General features: G+C 54.8%; 1 protein-coding gene across 1 annotated transcript in view; it reads right to left on the reverse strand.

Annotated features, from left to right (window-relative positions):
• The window catches only part of SMIM22 (small integral membrane protein 22), a 47408-nt gene extending 26595 nt beyond the window's left edge, over positions 1-20813 (reverse strand). The window contains exons 1-2 of the mRNA XM_073558580.1: positions 20694-20813; positions 13614-13786 (exon numbers count right to left, since the gene is read on the reverse strand). Coding sequence (XP_073414681.1) covers positions 13614-13743 — 130 coding nt within the window. The 5' untranslated portion in view covers positions 13744-13786; positions 20694-20813. The remainder of the gene's footprint in view (positions 1-13613; positions 13787-20693) is intronic.
• Between the last annotated feature and the right edge of the window lie 2812 nt (positions 20814-23625).

Raw genomic sequence — 23625 nt, forward strand, 5'->3', positions numbered from 1 at the left:
TACCCCCTGAGGTGCTCAGTGTTTCCTCCATCACCACCTTCACTTGCTCACACTCAGTCTCTATGTTACCCCCTGAGGCGCTCAGTGTTTCCTCCATCACCTCCCTCACTTGCTCACACTCAGTCTCTATGTTACCCCCTGAGACACTCAGTGTTTCCTCCATCACCTCCCTCACTTGCTCTCACTCAGTCTCTATGTTACCCCCTGAGGCGCTCAGTGTTTCCTCCATCACCACCCTCACTTGCTCACACTAAGTCTCTATGTTACCCCGTGAGGCGCTCAGTGTTTCCTCCATCACCACCCTCACTTGCTCACACTCAGTCTCTATGTTACCCCCTGAGACACTCAGTGTTTCCTCCATCACCTCCCTCACTTGCTCTCACTCAGTCTCTATGTTACCCCCTGAGGCGCTCAGTGTTTCCTCCATCACCACCCTCACTTGCTCACACTAAGTCTCTATGTTACCCCGTGAGGCGCTCAGTGTTTCCTCCATCACCACCCTCACATTCTCACACTCAGTCCCTATGTTACACCGTGAGGCGCTCAGTGTTTCCTCCATCACCTCCCTCACTTGCTCACACTCAGTCCCTATGTTACCCCGTGAGGCGCTCAGTGTTTCCTCCATCACCTCCCTCACTTGCTCACACTCAGTCCCTATGTTACCCCGTGAGGCGCTCAGTGTTTCCTCCATCACCTCCCTCACTTGCTCACACTCAGTCCCTATGTTACCCCGTGAGGCGCTCAGTGTTTCCTCCATCACCTCCCTCACTTGCTCACACTCAGTCCCTATGTTACCCCGTGAGGCGCTCAGTGTTTCCTCCATCACCACCCTCAATTGCTCACACTCAGTCCCTATGTTACCCCGTGAGGCGCTCAGTGTTTCCTCCATCACCTCCCTCACTTGCTCACACTCAGTCCCTATGTTACCCCGTGAGGCGCTCAGTGTTTCCTCCATCACTTCCCTCACTTGCTCACACTCAGTCCCTATGTTACCCCCTGAGGTGCTCAGTGTTTCCTCCATCACCACCCTCACTTGCTCACACTCAGTCTCTATGTTACCCCCTGAGGCGCTCAGTGTTTCCTCCATCACCTCCCTCACTTGCTCACACTCAGTCTCTATGTTACCCCCTGAGGCTCTCAGTGTTTCCTCCATCACCACCCTCACTTGCTCACACTCAGTCTCTATGTTACCCCCTGAGGTGCTCAGTGTTTCCTCCATCACCACCCTCACTTGCTCACACTCAGTCTCTATGTTATCCCCTGAGGCGCTCAGTGTTTCCTCCATCACCACCCTCACTTGCTCACACTCAGTCTCTATGTTACCCCGTGAGGCTCTCAGTGTTTCCTCCATCACCATCCTCACTTGCTCACACTCAGTCTCTATGTTACCCCGTGAGGCGATCAGTGTTTCCTCCATCACCTCCCTCACTTGCTCACACTCAGTCCCTATGTTACCCCGTGAGGCTCTCAGTGTTTCCTCCATCACCACCCTCACTTGCTCACACTCAGTCTCTATGTTACCCCCTGAGGCGCTCAGTGTTTGCTCCATCAACACCCTCACTTGCTCACACTCAGTCTCTATGTTACCCCCTGAGGCTCTCAGTGTTTCCTCCATCACCACCCTCACTTGCTCACACTCAGTCTCTATGTTACCCCCTGAGGTGCTCAGTGTTTCCTCCATCACCACCCTCATTTGCTCACACTCAGTCTCTATGTTACCCCCTGAGACGCTCAGTGTTTCCTCCATCACCTCCCTCACTTGCTCACACTCAGTCTCTATGTTACCCCCTGAGGCTCTCAGTGTTTCCTCCATCACCACCCTCACTTGCTCACACTCAGTCTCTATGTTACCCCCTGTGGTGCTCAGTGGTTACTCCATCACCACCCTCACTTGCTCACACTCAGTCTCTATGTTATCCCCTGAGGCGCTCAGTGTTTCCTCCATCACCACCCTCACTTCCTCACACTCAGTCTCTATGTTACCCCGTGAGGCTCTCAGTGTTTCCTCCATCACCACCCTCACTTGCTCACACTCAGTCTCTATGTTACCCCGTGAGGCGCTCAGTGTTTCCTCCATCACCTCCCTCACTTGCTCACACTCAGTCCCTATGTTACCCCGTGAGGCGCTCAGTGTTTCCTCCATCACCTCCCTCACTTGCTCACACTCAGTCCCTATGTTACCCCGTGAGGCGCTCAGTGTTTCCTCCATCACCTCCCTCACTTGCTCACACTCAGTCCCTATGTTACCCCGTGAGGCGCTCAGTGTTTCCTCCATCACCTCCCTCACTTGCTCACACTCAGTCCCTATGTTACCCCGTGAGGCGCTCAGTGTTTCCTCCATCACCTCCCTCACTTGCTCACACTCAGTCCCTATGTTACCTCGTGAGGCGCTCAGTGTTTCCTCCATCACCTCCCTCACTTGCTCACACTCAGTCCCTATGTTACCCCCTGAGGTGCTCAGTGTTTCCTCCATCACCACCCTCACTTGCTCACACTCAGTCTCTATGTTATCCCCTGAGGCACTCAGTGTTTCCTCCATCACCTCCCTCACTTGCTCACACTCAGTCTCTATGTTACCCCCTGAGACACTCAGTGTTTCCTCCATCACCTCCCTCACTTGCTCTCACTCAGTCTCTATGTTACCCCCTGAGGCGCTCAGTGTTTCCTCCATCACCACCCTCACTTGCTCACACTAAGTCTCTATGTTACCCCGTGAGGCGCTCAGTGTTTCCTCCATCACCACCCTCACATTCTCACACTCATTCCCTATGTTACCCCGTGAGGCGCTCAGTGTTTCCTCCATCACCTCCCTCACTTGCTCACACTCAGTCCCTATGTTACCCCGTGAGGCGCTCAGTGTTTCCTCCATCACCTCCCTCACTTGCTCACACTCAGTCCCTATGTTACCCCGTGAGGCGCTCAGTTTTTCCTCCATCACCTCCCTCACTTGCTCTCACTCAGTCCCTATGTTACCCCGTGAGGCGCTCAGTGTTTCCTCCATCACCTCCCTCACTTGCTCACACTCAGTCCCTATGTTACCCCGTGAGGCGCTCAGTGTTTCCTCCATCACCACCCTCACTTGCTCACACTCAGTCCCTATGTTACCCCGTGAGGCGCTCAGTGTTTCCTCCATCACCTCATTCACTTGCTCACACTCAGTCCCTATGTTACCCCGTGAGGCGCTCAGTGTTTCCTCCATCACCTCCCTCACTTGCTCACACTCAGTCCCTATGTTACCCCCTGAGGTGCTCAGTGTTTCCTCCATCACCACCCTCACTTGCTCACACTCAGTCTCTATGTTACCCCCTGAGGCGCTCAGTGTTTCCTCCATCACCTCCCTCACTTGCTCACACTCAGTCTCTATGTTACCCCCTGAGGCTCTCAGTGTTTCCTCCATCACCACCCTCACTTGCTCACACTCAGTCTCTATGTTACCCCCTGAGGCGCTCAGTGTTTGCTCCATCAACACCCTCACTTGCTCACACTCAGTCTCTATGTTACCCCCTGAGGCTCTCAGTGTTTCCTCCATCACCACCCTCACTTGCTCACACTCAGTCTCTATGTTACCCCCTGAGGTGCTCAGTGTTTCCTCCATCACCACCCTCATTTGCTCACACTCAGTCTCTATGTTACCCCCTGAGACGCTCAGTGTTTCCTCCATCACCTCCCTCACTTGCTCACACTCAGTCTCTATGTTACCCCCTGAGGCTCTCAGTGTTTCCTCCATCACCACCCTCACTTGCTCACACTCAGTCTCTATGTTACCCCCTGTGGTGCTCAGTGGTTACTCCATCACCACCCTCACTTGCTCACACTCAGTCTCTATGTTATCCCCTGAGGCGCTCAGTGTTTCCTCCATCACCACCCTCACTTCCTCACACTCAGTCTCTATGTTACCCCGTGAGGCTCTCAGTGTTTCCTCCATCACCACCCTCACTTGCTCACACTCAGTCTCTATGTTACCCCGTGAGGCGCTCAGTGTTTCCTCCATCACCTCCCTCACTTGCTCACACTCAGTCCCTATGTTACCCCGTGAGGCGCTCAGTGTTTCCTCCATCACCTCCCTCACTTGCTCACACTCAGTCCCTATGTTACCCCGTGAGGCGCTCAGTGTTTCCTCCATCACCTCCCTCACTTGCTCACACTCAGTCCCTATGTTACCCCGTGAGGCGCTCAGTGTTTCCTCCATCACCTCCCTCACTTGCTCACACTCAGTCCCTATGTTACCCCGTGAGGCGCTCAGTGTTTCCTCCATCACCTCCCTCACTTGCTCACACTCAGTCCCTATGTTACCTCGTGAGGCGCTCAGTGTTTCCTCCATCACCTCCCTCACTTGCTCACACTCAGTCCCTATGTTACCCCCTGAGGTGCTCAGTGTTTCCTCCATCACCACCCTCACTTGCTCACACTCAGTCTCTATGTTATCCCCTGAGGCACTCAGTGTTTCCTCCATCACCTCCCTCACTTGCTCACACTCAGTCTCTATGTTACCCCCTGAGACACTCAGTGTTTCCTCCATCACCTCCCTCACTTGCTCTCACTCAGTCTCTATGTTACCCCCTGAGGCGCTCAGTGTTTCCTCCATCACCACCCTCACTTGCTCACACTAAGTCTCTATGTTACCCCGTGAGGCGCTCAGTGTTTCCTCCATCACCACCCTCACATTCTGACACTCATTCCCTATGTTACCCCGTGAGGCGCTCAGTGTTTCCTCCATCACCTCCCTCACTTGCTCACACTCAGTCCCTATGTTACCCCGTGAGGCGCTCAGTGTTTCCTCCATCACCTCCCTCACTTGCTCACACTCAGTCCCTATGTTACCCCGTGAGGCGCTCAGTTTTTCCTCCATCACCTCCCTCACTTGCTCTCACTCAGTCCCTATGTTACCCCGTGAGGCGCTCAGTGTTTCCTCCATCACCTCCCTCACTTGCTCACACTCAGTCCCTATGTTACCCCGTGAGGCGCTCAGTGTTTCCTCCATCACCACCCTCACTTGCTCACACTCAGTCCCTATGTTACCCCGTGAGGCGCTCAGTGTTTCCTCCATCACCTCCCTCACTTGCTCACACTCAGTCCCTATGTTACCCCGTGAGGCGCTCAGTGTTTCCTCCATCACCTCCCTCACTTGCTCACACTCAGTCCCTATGTTACCCCCTGAGGTGCTCAGTGTTTCCTCCATCACCACCCTCACTTGCTCACACTCAGTCTCTATGTTACCCCCTGAGGCGCTCAGTGTTTCCTCCATCACCTCCCTCACTTGCTCACACTCAGTCTCTATGTTACCCCCTGAGGCTCTCAGTGTTTCCTCCATCACCACCCTCACTTGCTCACACTCAGTCTCTATGTTACCCCCTGAGGTGCTCAGTGTTTCCTCCATCACCACCCTCACTTGCTCACACTCAGTCTCTATGTTATCCCCTGAGGCGCTCAGTGTTTCCTCCATCACCACCCTCACTTGCTCACACTCAGTCTCTTTGTTACCCCGTGAGGCTCTCAGTGTTTCCTCCATCACCACCCTCACTTGCTCACACTCAGTCTCTATGTTACCCCGTGAGGCGCTCAGTGTTTCCTCCATCACCTCCCTCACTTGCTCACACTCAGTCCCTATGTTACCCCGTGAGGCTCTCAGTGTTTCCTCCATCACCACCCTCACTTGCTCACACTCAGTCTCTATGTTACCCCCTGAGGCGCTCAGTGTTTGCTCCATCACCACCCTCACTTGCTCACACTCAGTCTCTATGTTACCCCCTGAGGCTCTCAGTGTTTCCTCCATCACCACCCTCACTTGCTCACACTCAGTCTCTATGTTACCCCCTGAGGTGCTCAGTGTTTCCTCCATCACCACCCTCACTTGCTCACACTCAGTCTCTATGTTACCCCCTGAGACGCTCAGTGTTTCCTCCATCATCTCCCTCACTTGCTCACACTCAGTCTCTATGTTACCCCCTGAGGCTCTCAGTGTTTCCTCCATCACCACCCTCACTTGCTCACACTCAGTCTCTATGTTACCCCCTGAGGTGCTCAGTGGTTCCTCCATCACCACCCTCACTTGCTCACACTCAGTCTCTATGTTATCCCCTGAGGCGCTCAGTGTTTCCTCCATCACCACCCTCACTTCCTCACACTCAGTCTCTATGTTACCCCGTGAGGCTCTCAGTGTTTCCTCCATCACCACCCTCACTTGCTCACACTCAGTCTCTATGTTACCCCGTGAGGCGCTCAGTGTTTCCTCCATCACCTCCCTCACTTGCTCACACTCAGTCCCTATGTTACCCCGTGAGGCGCTCAGTGTTTCCTCCATCACCTCCCTCACTTGCTCACACTCAGTCCCTATGTTACCCCGTGAGGCGCTCAGTGTTTCCTCCATCACCTCCCTCACTTGCTCACACTCAGTCCCTATGTTACCCCGTGAAGCGCTCAGTGTTTCCTCCATCACCTCCCTCACTTGCTCACACTCAGTCCCTATGTTACCCCCTGAGGTGCTCAGTGTTTCCTCCATCACCACCCTCACTTTCTCACACTCAGTCTCTATGTTACCCCCTGAGGCGCTCAGTGTTTCCTCCATCACCACACTCACTTGCTCACACTCAGTCTCTATGTTACCCCCTGAGGCGCTCAGTGTTTCCTCCATCACCACCCTCACTTGCTCACACTCAGTCTCTATGTTACCCCCTGAGGCGCTCAATGTTTCCTCCATCACCACCCTCACTTGCTCACACTCAGTCTCTATGTTACCCCCTGAGGCGCTCAATGTTTCCTCCATCACCTCCCTCACTTGCTCACACTCAGTCCCTGTTACCCCCTGAGGTGCTCAGTGTTTCCTCCATCACCACCCTCACTTGCTCACACTCAGTCTCTATGTTACCCCCTGAGGTGCTCAGTGTTTCCTCCATCATCTCCCTCACTTGCTCACACTCAGTCCCTATGTTATCCCCTGAGGTGCTCAGTGTTTCCTCCATCACCTCCCTCACTTGCTCACACTCAGTCGCTATGTTATCCCCTGAGGCGCTCAGTGTTTCCTCCATCACCACCCTCACTTGCTCACACTCAGTCCCTATGTTACCCCCTGAGGTGCTCAGTGTTTCCTCCATCACCACCCTCACTTGCTCACACTCAGTCCCTATGTTATCCCCTGAGGCGCTCAATGTTTCCTCCATCATACCCTCACTTGCTCACACTCAGTACCTATGTTACCCCCTGAGGCGCTCAGTGTTTCCTCCATCACCTCCCTCACTTTGCTCACACTCAGTCTTTATGTTACCCCCTGAGGCGCTCAGTGTTTCCTCCATCACCTCCCTCACTTGCTCACACTCAGCCCCTATGTTACCCCCTGAGGCGCTCAGTGTTTCCTCCATCACCTCCCTCACTTGCTCACACTCAGTCTCTATGTTATCCCCTGAGGTGCTCAGTGTTTCCCCATCACCTCCCTCACTTGCTCACACTCAGTCTCTATGTTACCCCCTGAGGCGCTCAGTGTTTTCTCCATCACCTCCCTCACTTGCTCACACTCAGTCTCTATGTTACCCCCTGAGGCACTCAGTGTTTCCTCCATCACCTCCCTCACTTGCTCACACTCAGTCTCTATGTTACCCCCTGAGACACTCAGTGTTTCCTCCATCACCTCCCTCACTTGCTCACACTCAGTCTCTATGTTATCCCCTGAAGCACTCAGTGTTTCCTCCATCACCTCCCTCACTTGCTCACACTCAGTCTCTATGTTACCCCCTGAGACACTCAGTGTTTCCTCCATCACCTCCCTCACTTGCTCTCACTCAGTCTCTATGTTACCCCCTGAGGCGCTCAGTGTTTCCTCCATCACCACCCTCACTTGCTCACACTAAGTCTCTATGTTACCCCGTGAGGCGCTCAGTGTTTCCTCCATTACCACCCTCACATTCTCACACTCAGTCCCTATGTTACCCCGTGAGGCGCTCAGTGTTTCCTCCATCACCTCCCTCACTTGCTCACACTCAGTCCCTATGTTACCCCGTGAGGCGCTCAGTGTTTCCTCCATCACCTCCCTCACTTGCTCACACTCAGTCCCTATGTTACCCCGTGAGGCGCTCAGTGTTTCCTCCATCACCACCCTCACTTGCTCACACTCAGTCCCTATGTTACCCCGTGAGGCGCTCAGTGTTTCCTCCATCACCTCCCTCACTTGCTCACACTCAGTCCCTATGTTACCCCGTGAGGCGCTCAGTGTTTCCTCCATCACCTTCCTCACTTGCTCACACTCAGTCCCTATGTTACCCCCTGAGGTGCTCAGTGTTTCCTCCATCACCACCCTCACTTGCTCACACTCAGTCTCTATGTTACCCCCTGAGGCGCTCAGTGTTTCCTCCATCACCTCCCTCACTTGCTCACACTCAGTCTCTATGTTACCCCCTGAGGCTCTCAGTGTTTCCTCCATCACCACCCTCACTTGCTCACACTCAGTCTCTATGTTACCCCCTGAGGTGCTCAGTGTTTCCTCCATCACCACCCTCACTTGCTCACACTCAGTCTCTATGTTATCCCCTGAGGCGCTCAGTGTTTCCTCCATCACCACCCTCACTTGCTCACACTCAGTCTCTATGTTACCCCGTGAGGCTCTCAGTGTTTCCTCCATCACCACCCTCACTTGCTCACACTCAGTCTCTATGTTACCCCGTGAGGCGCTCAGTGTTTCCTCCATCACCTCCCTCACTTGCTCACACTCAGTCCCTATGTTACCCCGTGAGGCTCTCAGTGTTTCCTCCATCACCACCCTCACTTGCTCACACTCAGTCTCTATGTTACCCCCTGAGGCGCTCAGTGTTTGCTCCATCACCACCCTCACTTGCTCACACTCAGTCTCTATGTTACCCCCTGAGGCTCTCAGTGTTTCCTCCATCACCACCCTCACTTGCTCACACTCAGTCTCTATGTTACCCCCTGAGGTGCTCAGTGTTTCCTCCATCACCACCCTCACTTGCTCACACTCAGTCTCTATGTTACCCCCTGAGACGCTCAGTGTTTCCTCCATCACCTCCCTCACTTGCTCACACTCAGTCTCTATGTTACCCCCTGAGGCTCTCAGTGTTTCCTCCATCACCACCCTCACTTGCTCACACTCAGTCTCTATGTTACCCCCTGAGGTGCTCAGTGGTTCCTCCATCACCACCCTCACTTGCTCACACTCAGTCTCTATGTTATCCCCTGAGGCGCTCAGTGTTTCCTCCATCACCACCCTCACTTCCTCACACTCAGTCTCTATGTTACCCCGTGAGGCTCTCAGTGTTTCCTCCATCACCACCCTCACTTGCTCACACTCAGTCTCTATGTTACCCCGTGAGGCGCTCAGTGTTTCCTCCATCACCTCCCTCACTTGCTCACACTCAGTCTCTATGTTACCCCGTGAGGCGCTCAGTGTTTCCTCCATCACCTCCCTCACTTGCTCACACTCAGTCCCTATGTTACCCCGTGAGGCGCTCAGTGTTTCCTCCATCACCTCCCTCATTTGCTCACACTCAGTCCCTATGTTACCCCGTGAGGCGCTCAGTGTTTCCTCCATCACCTCCCTCACTTGCTCACACTCAGTCCCTATGTTACCCCGTGAGGCGCTCAGTGTTTCCTCCATCACCTCCCTCACTTGCTCACACTCAGTCCCTATGTTACTTCGTGAGGCGCTCAGTGTTTCCTCCATCACCTCCCTCACTTGCTCACACTCAGTCCCTATGTTACCCCCTGAGGCGCTCAGTGTTTCCTCCATCACCACCCTCACTTGCTCACACTCAGTCTCTATGTTATCCCCTGAGGCACTCAGTGTTTCCTCCATCACCTCCCTCACTTGCTCACACTCAGTCTCTATGTTACCCCCTGAGACACTCAGTGTTTCCTCCATCACCTCCCTCACTTGCTCTCACTCAGTCTCTATGTTACCCCCTGAGGCGCTCAGTGTTTCCTCCATCACCACCCTCACTTGCTCACACTAAGTCTCTATGTTACCCCGTGAGGCGCTCAGTGTTTCCTCCATCACCACCCTCACATTCTCACACTCAGTCCCTATGTTACCCCGTGAGGCGCTCAGTGTTTACTCCATCACCTCCCTCACTTGCTCACACTCAGTCCCTATGTTACCCCGTGAGGCGCTCAGTGTTTCCTCCATCACCTCCCTCACTTGCTCACACTCAGTCCCTATGTTACCCCGTGAGGCGCTCAGTTTTTCCTCCATCACCTCCCTCACTTGCTCACACTCAGTCCCTATGTTACCCAGTGAGGCGCTCAGTGTTTCCTCCATCACCTCCCTCACTTGCTCACACTCAGTCCCTATGTTACCCCGTGAGGCGCTCAGTGTTTCCTCCATCACCACCCTCACTTGCTCACACTCAGTCCCTATGTTACCCCGTGAGGCGCTCAGTGTTTCCTCCATCACCTCCCTCACTTGCTCACACTCAGTCCCTATGTTACCCCGTGAGGCGCTCAGTGTTTCCTCCATCACCTCCCTCACTTGCTCACACTCAGTCCCTATGTTACCCCCTGAGGTGCTCAGTGTTTCCTCCATCACCACCCTCACTTGCTCACACTCAGTCTCTATGTTACCCCCTGAGGCGCTCAGTGGTTCCTCCATCACCTCCCTCACTTGCTCACACTCAGTCCCTATGTTACCCCCTGAGGCGCTCAGTGTTTCCTCCATCACCACCCTCACTTGCTCACACTCAGTCTCTATGTTACCCCCTGAGGTGCTCAGTGTTTCCTCCATCACCACCCTCACTTCCTCACACTCAGTCTCTATGTTATCCCCTGAGGCGCTCAGTGTTTCCTCCATCACCACCCTCACTTGCTCACACTCAGTCTCTATGTTACCCCCTGAGGCTCTCAGTGTTTCCTCCATCACCACCCTCACTTGCTCACACTCAGTCTCTATGTTACCCCCTGAGGCGCTCAGTGTTTCCTCCATCACCACCCTCACTTGCTCACACTCAGTCTCTATGTTACCCCCTGAGGCGCTCAGTGTTTCCTCCATCACCACCCTCACTTGCTCACACTCAGTCTCTATGTTACCCCCTGAGGCGCTCAGTGTTTCCTCCATCACCACCCTCACTTGCTCACACTCAGTCTCTATGTTACCCCCTGAGGCGCTCAGTGTTTCCTCCATCACCTCCCTCACTTGCTCACACTCAGTCTCTATGTTACCCCCTGAGGCGCTCAGTGTTTCCTCCATCACCACCCTCACTTGCTCACACTCAGTCTCTATGTTACCTCCATCACCTCCCTCACTTGCTCACACTCAGTCTCTATGTTACCCCCTGAGGCTCTCAGTGTTTCCTCCATCACCACCCTCACTTGCTCACACTCAGTCTCTATGTTACCCCCTGAGGTGCTCAGTGGTTCCTCCATCACCACCCTCACTTGCTCACACTCAGTCTCTATGTTATCCCCTGAGGCGCTCAGTGTTTCCTCCATCACCACACTCACTTCCTCACACTCAGTCTCTATGTTACCCCGTGAGGCTCTCAGTGTTTCCTCCATCACCACCCTCACTTGCTCACACTCAGTCTCTATGTTACCCCGTGAGGCGCTCAGTGTTTCCTCCATCACCTCCCTCACTTGCTCACACTCAGTCCCTATGTTACCCCGTGAGGCGCTCAGTGTTTCCTCCATCACCTCCCTCACTTGCTCACACTCAGTCCCTATGTTACCCCGTGAGGCGCTCAGTGTTTCCTCCATCACCTCCCTCACTTGCTCACACTCAGTCCCTATGTTACCCCGTGAGGCGCTCAGTGTTTCCTCCATCACCTCCCTCACTTGCTCACACTCAGTCCCTATGTTACCCCGTGAGGCGCTCAGTGTTTCCTCCATCACCTCCCTCACTTGCTCACACTCAGTCCCTATGTTACCTCGTGAGGCGCTCAGTGTTTCCTCCATCACCTCCCTCACTTGCTCACACTCAGTCCCTATGTTACCCCCTGAGGTGCTCAGTGTTTCCTCCATCACCACCCTCACTTGCTCACACTCAGTCTCTATGTTACCCCCTGAGGCGCTCAGTGTTTCCTCCATCACCTCCCTCACTTGCTCACACTCAGTCTCTATGTTACCCCCTGAGGCTCTCAGTGTTTCCTCCATCACCACCCTCACTTGCTCACACTCAGTCTCTATGGTACCCCCTGAGGTGCTCAGTGTTTCCTCCATCACCACCCTCACTTGCTCACTCTCAGTCCCTATGTTACCCCGTGAGGCGCTCAGTGTTTCCTCCATCACCTTCCTCACTTGCTCACACTCAGTCCCTATGTTACCCCGTGAGGCGCTCAGTGTTTCCTCCATCACCTCCCTCACTTCCTCACACTCAGTCTCTATGTTATCCCCTGAGGTGCTCAGTGTTTCCTCCATCACCACCCTCACTTGCTCACACTCAGTCTCTATGTTATCCCCTGAGGCTCTCAGTGTTTCCTCCATCACCACCCTCACTTGCTCACACTCAGTCTCTATGTTACCCCCTGAGGCGCTCAGTGTTTCCTCCATCACCTCCCTCACTTGCTCACACTCAGTCTCTATGTTACCCCCTGAGGCGCTCAGTGTTTCCTCCATCACCTCCCTCACTTGCTCACACTCAGTCTCTATGTTACCCCGTGAGGCGCTCAGTGTTTCCTCCATCACCACCCTCACTTGCTCACACTCAGTCCCTATGTTACCCCCTGAGGCGCTCAGTGTTTCCTCCATCACCACCCTCACTTGCTCACACTCAGTCTCTATGTTATCCCCTGAGGCTCTCAGTGTTTCCTCCATCACCACCCTCACTTCCTCACACTCAGTCTCTATGTTATCCCCTGAGGCGCTCAGTGTTTCCTCCATCACCACCCTCACTTGCTCACACTCAGTCTCTATGTTACCCCCTGAGGCTCTCAGTGTTTCCTCCATCACCACCCTCACTTGCTCACACTCAGTCTCTATGTTACCCCCTGAGGCGCTCAGTGTTTCCTCCATCACCACCCTCACTTGCTCACACTAAGTCTCTATGTTACCCCCTGAGGCGCTCAGTGTTTCCTCCATCACCTCCCTCACTTGTTCACACTCAGTCTCTATGTTACCCCCTGAGGCGCTCAGTGTTTCCTCCATCACCACCCTCACTTGCTCACACTCAGTCTCTATGTTACCCCCTGAGGCGCTCAGTGTTTCCTCCATCACCTCCCTCACTTGCTCACACTCAGTCTCTATGTTACCCCCTGAGGCGCTCAGTGTTTCCTCCATCACCACCCTCACTTGCTCACACTCAGTCTCTATGTTACCCCCTGAGGCGCTCAGTGTTTCCTCCATCACCACCCTCACTTGCTCACACTCAGTCTCTATGTTACCCCCTGAGGCGCTCAGTGTTTCCTCCATCACCTCCCTCACTTGTTCACACTCAGTCTCTATGTTACCCCCTGAGGCGCTCAGTGTTTCCTCCATCACCACCCTCACTTGCTCACACTCAGTCTCTATGTTACCCCCTGAGGCGCTCAGTGTTTCCTCCATCACCTCCCTCACTTGCTCACACTCAGTCTCTATGTTACCCCCTGAGGCGCTCAGTGTTTCCTCCATCCTTTTTCATCCTTTTTACTTTCTGTCGTGCTGTCCACATTCTGGTTAAAAGAAAATAAAGATGAAAAAATTCTCACCTATAAAAGTAAAGAAGATGGCAAAAGCGGCGATATCCCAATCTGACTGGAACATCTGCTTGTTGGCGAGACGTCCCAGCACATCGTTCCACTGGTTTTCCAGCTGCTGTCCGATATTAATGCTGGCCATTCTGGGGTCGGAGGGCGTTGCGGCGTCTCTGGTATCCCGTCACCTTCCCATCAATCAAAAGAGACAAATCTATCATTAATGTATCATGGAGCCTGGCGGCTGCTTCATCTGCCCAGATTTTATTTTATTTTATTTTTTCAATTTTGGTCAAATTAATTTCTCCCTAAAATCAATGAATGAAGCGCAGGTTCTGCTCGTTCCTGTGACGGTTCCTTATGTGTCAGCAGGGAATATGGAAAATTACATTAGTGCTTATCCTGAAGCCCGATGTTTGCTGCCGTCACAATGACACAAATAAAACCAAATATGTCGCTGTCTCTTTCCATCATCATTAACAGTCGTTATCTGTTTGTTCATTTTTTTTCCTTAATTTTATCTTTTAGCTTTATTTTTTTATTTTTTTTTTAGCTACCTGGACACCATCAACAAGCTGCTGGGGATGAACCTGTTGTATTATGTCCCCCGTTTAGCCCTGACACGGCCTTTAAAGGAGACAGAAGGGCGAAACCTTTCTTATTGGACTGAGCGCCGAGCGCAAGGTTTTATTTTCCTAAATTGGATAATATTGACGTTATTTCTGGTTAATTCTCCGGCCCACGCTGTGGTTATGGTGGACGCTCCGGGCCGTGCTGTGGTTATGGTGGACGCTCCGGGCCACGCTGTGGTTATGGTGGACGCTCCGGGCCACGCTGTGATTATGGTGGACGCTCCGGGCCGCGCTGTGGTTATGGTGGATGCTCTGGGCCACGCTGTGGTTATGGTGGACGCTCCGGGCCGTGCTGTGGTTATGGTGGACGCTCCGGGCCGTGCTGTGATTATGGTGGACGCTCCGGGCCGCGCTGTGGTTATAGTGGACGCTCCGGGCCGTGCTGTGGTTATGGTGGATGCTCCTGGCCGTGCTGTGGTTATGGTGGACGCTCCGGGCCGTGCTGTGATTATGGTGGACGCTCCGGGCCGCGCTGTGGTTATAGTGGACGCTCCGGGCCGCGCTGTGGTTATGGTGGATGCTCCTGGCCGTGCTGTGATTACGGTGGACGCTCCGGGCCACGCTGTGGTTATGGTGGATGCTCCGGGCCGCGCTGTGGTTATGGTGGATGCTCCGGGCCGTGCTGTGGTTATGGTGGACGCTCCGGACCGTGCTGTGATTATGGTGGACGCTCCGGGCCGCGCTGTGGTTATAGTGGACGCTCCGGGCCGTGCTGTGGTTATGGTGGATGCTCCTGGCCGTGCTGTGGTTATGGTGGACGCTCCGGGCCGTGCTGTGATTATGGTGGACGCTCCGGGCCGCGCTGTGGTTATAGTGGACGCTCCGGGCCGTGCTGTGGTTATGGTGGATGCTCCTGGCCGTGCTGTGATTATGGTGGACGCTCCGGGCCGCGCTGTGGTTATGGTGGACGCTCCGGGCCGCGCTGTGGTTATAGTGGACGCTCCGGGCCGCGCTGTGATTATGGTGGACGCTCCGGGCCGTGCTGTGATTATGGTGGACGCTCCGGGCCGCGCTGTGGTTATGGTGGACGCTCCGGGCCGTGCTGTGGTTATGGTGGACGCTCCGGGCCGTGCTGTGATTATGGTGGACGCTCCGGGGCGTGCTGTGATTATGGTGGACGCTCCGGGCCGCGCTGTGGTTATGGTGGACGCTCCGGGCCGTGCTGTGGTTATGGTGGATGCTCCTGGCCGTGCTGTGATTACGGTGGACGCTCCGGGCCACGCTGTGGTTATGGTGGATGCTCCGGGCCGCGCTGTGGTTATGGTGGATGCTCCGGGCCGTGCTGTGGTTATGGTGGATGCTCCGGCCCGCACTGTGATTATGGTGGACGCTCCGGGCCGCGCTGTGGTTATGGTGGATGCTCTGGGCCACGCTGTGGTTATGGTGGATGCTCCGGGCCGTGCTGTGATTATGGTGGATGCTTCGGGCCACGCTGTGGTTATGGTGGACGCTCCGGGCCGCGCTGTGATTATGGTGGATGCTCCGGGCCACGCTGTGGTTATGGTGGATGCTCCGGGCCACGCTGTGGTTATGGTGGATGCTCCGGGCCGTGCTGTGGTTATGGTGGATGCTCCGGGCCGTGCTGTGATTATGGTGGATGCTCCGGGCCGCGCTGTGGTTATGGTGGATGCTCCGGGCCGTGCTGTGGTTATGGTGGATGCTCCGGCCCGCACTGTGATTATGGTGGACGCTCCGGGCCGCGCTGTGGTTATGGTGGATGCTCTGGGCCACGCTGTGGTTATGGTGGATGCTCCGGGCCGTGCTGTGATTATGGTGGATGCTCCGGGCCACGCTGTGGTTATGGTGGACGCTCCGGGCCGCGCTGTGATTATGGTGGATGCTCTGGGCCACGCTGTGGTTATGGTGGATGCTCCGGGCCGTGCTGTGGTTATGGTGGATGCTCCGGGCCGTGCTGTGGTTATGGTGGATGCTCCGGGCCGTGCTGTGATTATGGTGGATGCTCCGGGCCACGCTGTGGTTATGGTGGATGCTCCGGGCCGTGCTGTGGTTATGGTGGATGCTCCGGGCCGCGCTGTGATTATGGTGGATGCTCTGGGCCACACTGTGGTTATGGTGGATGCTCCGGGCCGCGCTGTGGTTATGGTGGATGCTCCGGGCCGTGCTGTGATTATGGTGGATGCTCCGGGCCGTGCTGTGATTATGGTGGATGCTCCGGGCCACGCTGTGGTTATGGTGGACGCTCCGGGCCGTGCTGTGATTATGGTGGATGCTCTGGGCCACACTGTGGTTATGGTGGATGCTCCGGGCCGCGCTGTGGTTATGGTGGATGCTCCGGGCCGTGCTGTGATTATGGTGGATGCTCCGGGCCGTGCTGTGATTATGGTGGATGCTCCGGGCCATGCTGTGGTTATGGTGGACGCTCCGGGCCGCGCTGTGATTATGGTGGATGCTCTGGGCCACACTGTGGTTATGGTGGATGCTCCGGGCCGTGCTGTGATTATGGTGGATGCTCCGGGCCGTGCTGTGATTATGGTGGATGCTCCGGGCCACGCTGTGGTTATGGTGGACGCTCCGGGCCGTGCTGTGATTATGGTGGATGCTCCGGGCCGCGCTGTGGTTATGGTGGACGCTCCGGGCCGTGCTGTGGTTATGGTGGATGCTCCGGGCCACGCTGTGATTATGGTGGATGCTCCGGGCCGCGCTGTGGTTATGGTGGACGCTCCGGGCCGCGCTGTGATTATGGTGGATGCTCTGGGCCACGCTGTGGTTATGGTGGATGCTCCGGGCCGTGCTGTGGTTATGGTGGATGCTCCGGGCCGTGCTGTGATTATGGTGGATGCTCCGGGCCACGCTGTGGTTATGGTGGACGCTCCGGGCCGTGCTGTGATTATGGTGGATGCTCCGGGCCGCGCTGTGGTTATGGTGGATGCTCCGGGCCACGCTGTGATTATGGTGGATGCTCCGGGCCGCGCTGTGGTTATGGTGGACGCTCCGGGCCGCGCTGTGATTATGGTGGATGCTCCGGGCCGCGCTGTGGTTATGGTGGATGCTCCGGGCCGTGCTGTGGTTATGGTGGACGCTCCAGGCCGCGCTGTGATTATGGTGGATGCTCTGGGCCACGCTGTGGTTATGGTGGATGCTCCGGGCCGTGCTGTGATTATGGTGGATGCTCCGGGCCACGCTGTGGTTATGGTGGATGCTCCGGGCCGTGCTGTGATTATGGTGGATGCTCCGGGCCACGCTGTGGTTATGGTGGACGCTCCGGGCCGTGCTGTGATTATGGTGGATGCTCCGGGCCGCGCTGTGGTTATGGTGGATGCTCCGGGCCACGCTGTGATTATGGTGGATGCTCCGGGCCGCGCTGTGGTTATGGTGGATGCTCCGGGCCGTGCTGTGATTATGCTGGATGCTCCGGGCTGCGCTGTGGTTATGGTGGATGCTCCGGGCCACGCTGTGATTATGGTGGATGCTCCGGGCCGCGCTGTGGTTATGGTGGATGCTCCGGGCCGTGCTGTGGTTATGGTGGATGCTCCGGGCCGTGCTGTGATTATGGTGGATGCTCCGGGCCACGCTGTGGTTATGGTGGACGCTCCGGGCCGTGCTGTGATTATGGTGGATGCTCCGGGCCGCGCTGTGGTTATGGTGGATGCTCCGGGCCGTGCTGTGGTTATGGTGGACGCTCCAGGCCGCGCTGTGATTATGGTGGATGCTCTGGGCCACGCTGTGGTTATGGTGGATGCTCCGGGCCGTGCTGTGATTATGGTGGATGCTCCGGGCCACGCTGTGGTTATGGTGGATGCTCCGGGCCGTGCTGTGATTATGGTGGATGCTCCGGGCCACGCTGTGGTTATGGTGGACGCTCCGGGCCGTGCTGTGATTATGGTGGATGCTCCGGGCCGCGCTGTGGTTATGGTGGACGCTCCGGGCCGTGCTGTGATTATGGTGGATGCTCCGGGCCGCGCTGTGGTTATGGTGGATGCTCCGGGCCACGCTGTGATTATGGTGGATGCTCCGGGCCGCGCTGTGGTTATGGTGGATGCTCCGGGCCACGCTGTGATTATGGTGGATGCTCCGGGCCGCGCTGTGGTTATGGTGGATGCTCCGGGCCGTGCTGTGGTTATGGTGGATGCTCCGGGCCGTGCTGTGATTATGGTGGATGCTCCGGGCCACGCTGTGGTTATGGTGGATGCTCCGGGCCGTGCTGTGATTATGGTGGATGCTCCGGGCCACGCTGTGGTTATGGTGGACGCTCCGGGCCGTGTTGTGATTATGGTGGATGCTCCGGGCCGCGCTGTGGTTATGGTGGATGCTCCGGGCCACGCTGTGATTATGGTGGATGCTCCGGGCCGCGCTGTGGTTATGGTGGATGCTCCGGGCCGTGCTGTGGTTATGGTGGATGCTCCGGGCCACGCTGTGATTATGGTGGATGCTCCGGGCCACGCTGTGGTTATGGTGGATGCTCCGGGCCGTGCTGTGATTATGCTGGATGCTCCGGGCTGCGCTGTGGTTATGGTGGATGCTCCGGGCCACGCTGTGATTATGGTGGATGCTCCGGGCCGCGCTGTGGTTATGGTGGATGCTCCGGGCCGCGCTGTGATTATAGTGGACGCTTCGGGCCGCGTTGTGATTATAGTGGACGCTTCGGGCCATGCTGTGGTTATAGTGGACGCTCTGGGATGTGCTGTGGATTTGATGGACGCTCCGGGCCGCGCTGTGGTTATGGTGGACGCTCCGGGCCGCGCTGTGGTTATGGTGGACGCTCCGGGCCGCGCTGTGGTTATGGTGGACGCTCCAGGTCGTGCTGTGGTTATGGTGGACGCTGCGGGCCGCGCTGTGATTATGGTGGACGCTCTGGGTCACGCTAATTATGGTGGACACTCCGGGCCGCACTGTGATTATGGTGGACACTCCGGGCCGCACTGTGATTATGGTGGACGCTCTGGGACGTGCTGTGGTTATGGTGGACACTCCGGGCCGCACTGTGGTTATGATGGATGCTCCTGGCCACACTGTGGTTACAGTGGACGCTCCTGGTCGCGCTGTGGTTATGGTGGACGCTCCCGGCCGCACTGTGGTTACGGTGGACGCTCCGGGACACGCTGTGGTTATGGTGGATGCTCTGGGACGCGCTGTGGTTATGATGGACGTTCCGGGTCGTGCTGTGGTTATGATGGACGCTCTGGGACGTGCTGTGGTTATGGTGGACGCTCCCGGCCGCACTGTGATTATGGTGGACGCTCTGGGACGTGCTGTGGTTATGGTGGATGCTCCCGGCCGCACTGTGGTTACGGTGGACGCTCCGGGACACGCTGTGGTTATGGTGGATGCTCTGGGACGCGCTGTGGTTATGATGGACGCTCCGGGTCGTGCTGTGGTTATGATGGACGCTCCGGGCCGTCCTGTGGTTATGGTGGACGCTCCGGGCCACGCTGTGGTTATGGTGGACGCTCCGGGCCGTGTTGTGGTTACGTGGGCGCTCCCGGCCACGCTGTGGTTACGGTGGACCCTCTGGGCCGTGCTGTGGTTTCGGTGAGCGCTCCGGGACACGCTGTGGTTATGGTGGACGCTCTCAACTTTGCCTCGGCCGCACCTTTCCTGCCGAATACATAGTTTACGTCCTTGTTTCTTGTTCCGTTGGCCAAGTGTGTGATTTACGTTGTATTATTCTTGCCCCAGAGATGAGAAGAGACGGAGAAGACGCCACCATCACATATACACCTCACATCCACACATCACACATACGTAGATCTAGTACCGCAATGACACAGCGACCATTTGGTGCACGGAAATTAAAACCCCGCTATAAGAGGGTCTCTGCGCCCCGTATGATCCCACAACTGCAGATCAGATCTACGACCATCAGATCCCGGAGTCACTTTCTCGCCTGTTAATAATTCTTCACAATCTTCCCACACCCGACATAGCTGCGACACATGGACACCCGCGGCATCTATACAGAGGCGGGGGATGGGCTAGGAACGCCTGCGGGCACCGTGCCCCCATAGTGCCCTTACGCCGGTGTTACACGGCAGTGATGGGGGTCACATAATCACCTCCACGATGATACATTTTGCCTGCACCGATACACTGTAACAAACCATTTGCTGTCAGTGAATGGGAACCAAAGAATAAATCAACCCCTGATATAATCTACTTCCCACAGCTGAGGGTTTGTCGCAGTTCCATCCAGTCTGGGCAATATGACATTTTCCCTGATACTTTGTACCGGCGCAGAGCTGGCGTAGAAATCACAGCGGCACAAATCTCTCTGTTACTTTTTACCTGCACTGACACATTGTAACAAACCCCCTGCTGTGAGAAGTGTCATGTCACGGCTTTAGTTCTCAGTCACTGACAGCAACCAGAGATCTTGTAGATGGTTAGGAAGTGACGCCCAAAGTGTCAGTCTCTGCGGCATTGCTCTGTCGTTCCCGGGGTGGACCGGTAACATATGGAGAATCATCCGGTACTCGGGGGTCCTACTGATAATGGGGGTACGCACCTGCAGAGGGGGAGGTCTGGGCAGTGCGGCTTCTCTCGTCTTCCTGCTTCCTGCATTGTGGGCAGGTGCGTCGCCGGCCGCCCAGGTGAGGAGCCAGTGTGACAACCTGCGGAGGAGGAGTAGTCAGGAAGAGCAGAACACGAATCCCCTAACCCTACTGCCGCCCACAGCTCGTCCTGCTCACAGCTGAGGGTTTGTCACAATTGTATCTGGTCTGAACTATTCTCTGTGAGCCAAACACATCAGCAGCACAAATCTCTGCTAGTTTGTTACAATGTATCACTGCACAAACCATGCCCAGACTGGCAGCTACCATTGTAACAAACCATCAGCTGTGGGTAGGACGAGCCATTATATACTGACAGCAAGCGGAGATCTGGAGAACGCCATCTCTAGTGCCACCTACTGGAGGGAGCAGTCCCATAAAGTCAATGCCTGACCCTTTAATGAAGAGGCCGTGGTAGCCGCAAACACGAGGATTTCTGGAGACCCCGCTCAGATGATGAGACCACTTCCTCCGCAGCAGACAACCCCTGGAGAAGGATCACTCTCCTCTGAAAACAGGATCTTATGTATCTCTGCATACAGGGAGCTCCCCCTAGTGGTGGCTGCAGACAGGATCTTATCATGTATCTCTGTATACGGGGAGCTCCCCCTAGTGGTGGCTGCAGACAGGATCTTATCATTTATCTCTGTATACAGGGAGCTCCCCCTAGTGGTGGCCGCAGACAGGATCTTATCATGAATCTCTGTATACAGGGTGCTCCCCCTAGTGTTGGCTGCAGACAGGATCTTATCATGTATCTCTGTATACAGGGTGCTCCCCCTAGTGGTGACTGCAGACAGGATCTTATCATGTATCTCTGTATACAGGGAGCTCCCCCTAGTGGTGGCTGCAGACAGGATCTTATCATGTATCTTTGAATACAGGGAGCTCCCCCTAGTGGTGGCTACAGACAGGATCTTATCATATATCTCTGTATACAGGGAGCTCCCCCTAGTGGTGGCCGCAGACAGGATCTTATCATGTATCTCTGTATACAGGGTGCTCCCCCTAGTGGTGGCTGCAGACAGGATCTTATCATGTATCTCTTTATACAGGGAGCTCCCCCTAGTGGTGGCTACAGACAGGATCTTATCATATATCTCTGTATACAGGGAGCTCCCCCTAGTGGTGACTGCAGACAGGATCTTATCATGTATCTCTATACAGGGAGCTCCCCCTAGTGGTGACTGCAGACAGGATCTTTTCATGTCTCTCTGTACACAGGGAGCTCCCCCTAGTGGTGGCTGCACACAGGATCTTATCATGTGTCTCTGTATACAAGGAGCTCCACCTAGTGGTGACTGCAGACAGGATCTTATCATGTATCTCTGCATACAGGGAGCTCCCCCTAGTGGTTGCTACAGACAGGATCTTATCATGTATCTCTGTATACAGGGAGCTCCCCCTAGTGGTTGCTACAGACAGGATCTTATCATGTATCTCTGTATACAGGGAGCTCCCCCTAGTGGTTGCTACAGACAGGATCTTATCATGTATCTCTGTATACAGGGAGCTCCACCTAGTGGTGACTGCAGACAGGATGTTATCATGTATCTCTGTATACAGGGAGTTCCCCCTAGTGGTGACTGCAGACAGGATCTTTTCATGTATCTCTGAATACAGGGAGCTCCCCCTGGTGGTGACTGCAGACAGGATCTTTTCATGTATCTCTGCATACAGGGAGCTCCCCCTAGTGGTGACTGCAGACAGGATCTCATCATGTATCTCTGTATACAGGGAGCTCCCCCTAGTGGTGGCTGCAGACAGGATCTTATCATGTATCTCTGTATACAGGGAGCTCCCCCTAGTGGTGACTGCAGACAGGATCTTATCATGTATCTCTGCATACAGGGAGCTCCCCCTAGTGGTGGCTGCAGACAAGATCTTATCATGTATCTCTGTATACAGGGAGCTCCCCCTAGTGGTGGCTACAGACAGGATCTTTTCATGTATCTCTGTATACAGGGGGCTCCCCCTAGTGGTGGCTACAGACAGGATATTATCTTGTATCTCTGCATACAGGGAGCTCCCCCTAGTGGTGGCTGCAGACAGGATCTTATATATCTCTGTATACAGGGAGCTCCCCCTAGTGGTGACTGCAGACAGGATCTTATCCTGTATCTCTGTATTCAGGGAGCTCCCCCTAGTGGTGGCTGCAGACAGGATCTTATCATGCATCTCTGTATACAGGGAGCTCCCCCTAGTGGTGGCTGCAGACAGGTTCTTTGAAGCTATTGAATACTGGATTCCCCTGTGATTTGTGCACTGTTGCTGCCCCTAGGTTATACCTTCCTGCCTTCACTACCGTTTTTTTAACCTTATCTTCTGCGATCCACTAAATAATACGTTTTTTGACAAAATGTCAATAAATCTTAATCAATGTATTGGGAAAAGTTTAGTAATTGTTCAATATATTTTCTTCAACAAATTCAAGATCTTTGCTTGTGGGACATTCTCGATTGTCCACATAGACTGAAAAATCATACAGATCCAATTGTTCCTGCTGCTGAGAGTTTGCTACAATGTGTCAGTAAAGATACCATGTAACAGAGCAGAGTATATCTTCATGCAAAGACAAATTGTGTTTATTTCCTATAGATGTGTATGGGAATCATAAGCTTTACCTTGTTGAAAGAATGGGGGACTCCGGACCCTGTCCTAGTGAGGGATAATATATATTCACCCCTTTAATGGTGCCATTAGTGTCTCCCCAAGTGCAGCTGCTCTATACTGGGCCAGTTCTGCCTTCCAGCCCTTATATACAGCACTTCTCTCCCAGCTGCAGTGCTGAGCATTGTCCAGCAGAGGGCGCCATGTCACTCAGAATGATCCATCACAAACAACTAATGCTTCCAGTATAAGAGCATTGACCCAAAGATACAGGGA

This window comes from Dendrobates tinctorius, unplaced genomic scaffold (genome assembly GCF_039654945.1).
Source record: "Dendrobates tinctorius isolate UK_male_01 unplaced genomic scaffold, ASM3965494v1 ptg000257l, whole genome shotgun sequence".
NCBI classification, from domain to species: Eukaryota; Metazoa; Chordata; class Amphibia; order Anura; family Dendrobatidae; genus Dendrobates; species Dendrobates tinctorius.